The following is a 1,352-nucleotide window of genomic DNA, read 5'->3' on the forward strand; positions in this document are numbered from 1 at the left end:
CTCCCCCGTCACCCCCTGCCTCATCACCCTCTGCCTCACCCACCCTCCCCGTCACCCCCTCCATCACCCACCCTCCCCCGTCACTCCCCTCCCCCATCACCACCCTCCATCAACCCCACACTGTCTCTATCCTGGGAATGTTTGATGGGGGACAGTGTAGAGTGAGTTTTACTCTGTATCTAACCCCGTGCTGTCCCTGTCCTGGGGAGTGTGTGATGTCGGGGGGGGAGAGGGGGTCAGTCTGTCCTGAGGTGGTCCACACTCACAGCACAGCCGCCTGCGATGTCCCGCACTCCTGGACCTTTCGATAACTCTTCTGGAACCTGTTGAAGTGTCCGGGCTTCACTTCTTGCTGAGTGACCCGGAGACAGCAACTCTCGAACGGAGGGCTTGACTTATCCATCAGCGCTGTGTGTTTGTGTGTGTGTGTGTGTGAGAGAGAGAGAGAGAGAGAGAGAGAAATCCCAAGCCGTCAATGTCACAGAAATACCAGCGGGAGTAGGCCATTCGGCCCCTCTACCAATCGATCAGATCAGGGCTGATCCTGTTATGGACTCAGCTCCTAAAACCCGCCCCCTTTTAATTCCTGTCCTGGTCAAAGATCTACCAACGTTCAACGGGGCTAGCCTCATCTGCTTCCCTGGGTAGAGCGATTCCACAGATTCACACCCCTCTGGGGGAAGATGTTCCTCCCGAGCTCAGTCCCAAATCTCCTCCCCCTTCATTTTGAGGGCTGTGCCCCTTTGTTTTAGTTTCAGGCACCAGCGGAAACAGCATCCCTGCTTCCATCTCATCCATTCCCGACATCGTGTTATAACCCCCTCCCCTCTTATTCTTTCTCAGTTCCAATGAGTACCGTCCCCAATCTGCTGAACACCACTCTCATCAGCCAACCCTCTCGATTGGGGAATGACCAATCGATTTATTCCACACCCCCATGAAGCTCTGGGGGAGCAAGGTCTCCCTCAAATCCCCTTCCGTTTTAAAGTTATTCCCTCCTTTTTTATTAACCCTTCGACAAAGGGGAGTGACTGCTTTTAATTTGGCCATTTATATTGAGTCCTTTCCTGCAGGTTAAGTGTTTTCAGGGTTTCTGACTGACCCCTCAATGACCTCCACTCGTTGGTCACTCTCTTGAGCCGAAATGCAACTGAACGCCAGTAAGAGACCATCTAACCACCGCCCCTTGACATTCAATCACTGAATCCCCCCCCCCACTATCACCATCCTGGGGGTTACCGTTGACCAGACACCCAACTGCAGTCATCGTATAAACACAACAGCAGGTCAGAGGCTGGGAATCCTGCAGCGAGTACACCCCCCCCCCCCCCCCCCCCCCCCCCCCCCCCCCC

The 1,352-nt window shown here is 54.7% G+C and overlaps 1 protein-coding gene across 1 annotated transcript in view; it reads right to left on the reverse strand.

Annotated features, from left to right (window-relative positions):
- Positions 1-1,352, reverse strand: part of LOC122548164 — a gene marked incomplete at its 3' end in the record, with an annotated part of 23,265 nt that overhangs the window by 12,459 nt on the left and 9,454 nt on the right. Inside the window, exon 2 of the mRNA XM_043686718.1 lies at positions 267-408. Within this exon, the coding sequence (XP_043542653.1) occupies positions 267-403 (137 nt within the window). The remainder of the gene's footprint in view (positions 1-266; positions 409-1,352) is intronic.

Source organism: Chiloscyllium plagiosum, unplaced genomic scaffold (assembly GCF_004010195.1).
Source record: "Chiloscyllium plagiosum isolate BGI_BamShark_2017 unplaced genomic scaffold, ASM401019v2 scaf_7307, whole genome shotgun sequence".
NCBI classification, from domain to species: domain Eukaryota; kingdom Metazoa; phylum Chordata; class Chondrichthyes; order Orectolobiformes; family Hemiscylliidae; genus Chiloscyllium; species Chiloscyllium plagiosum.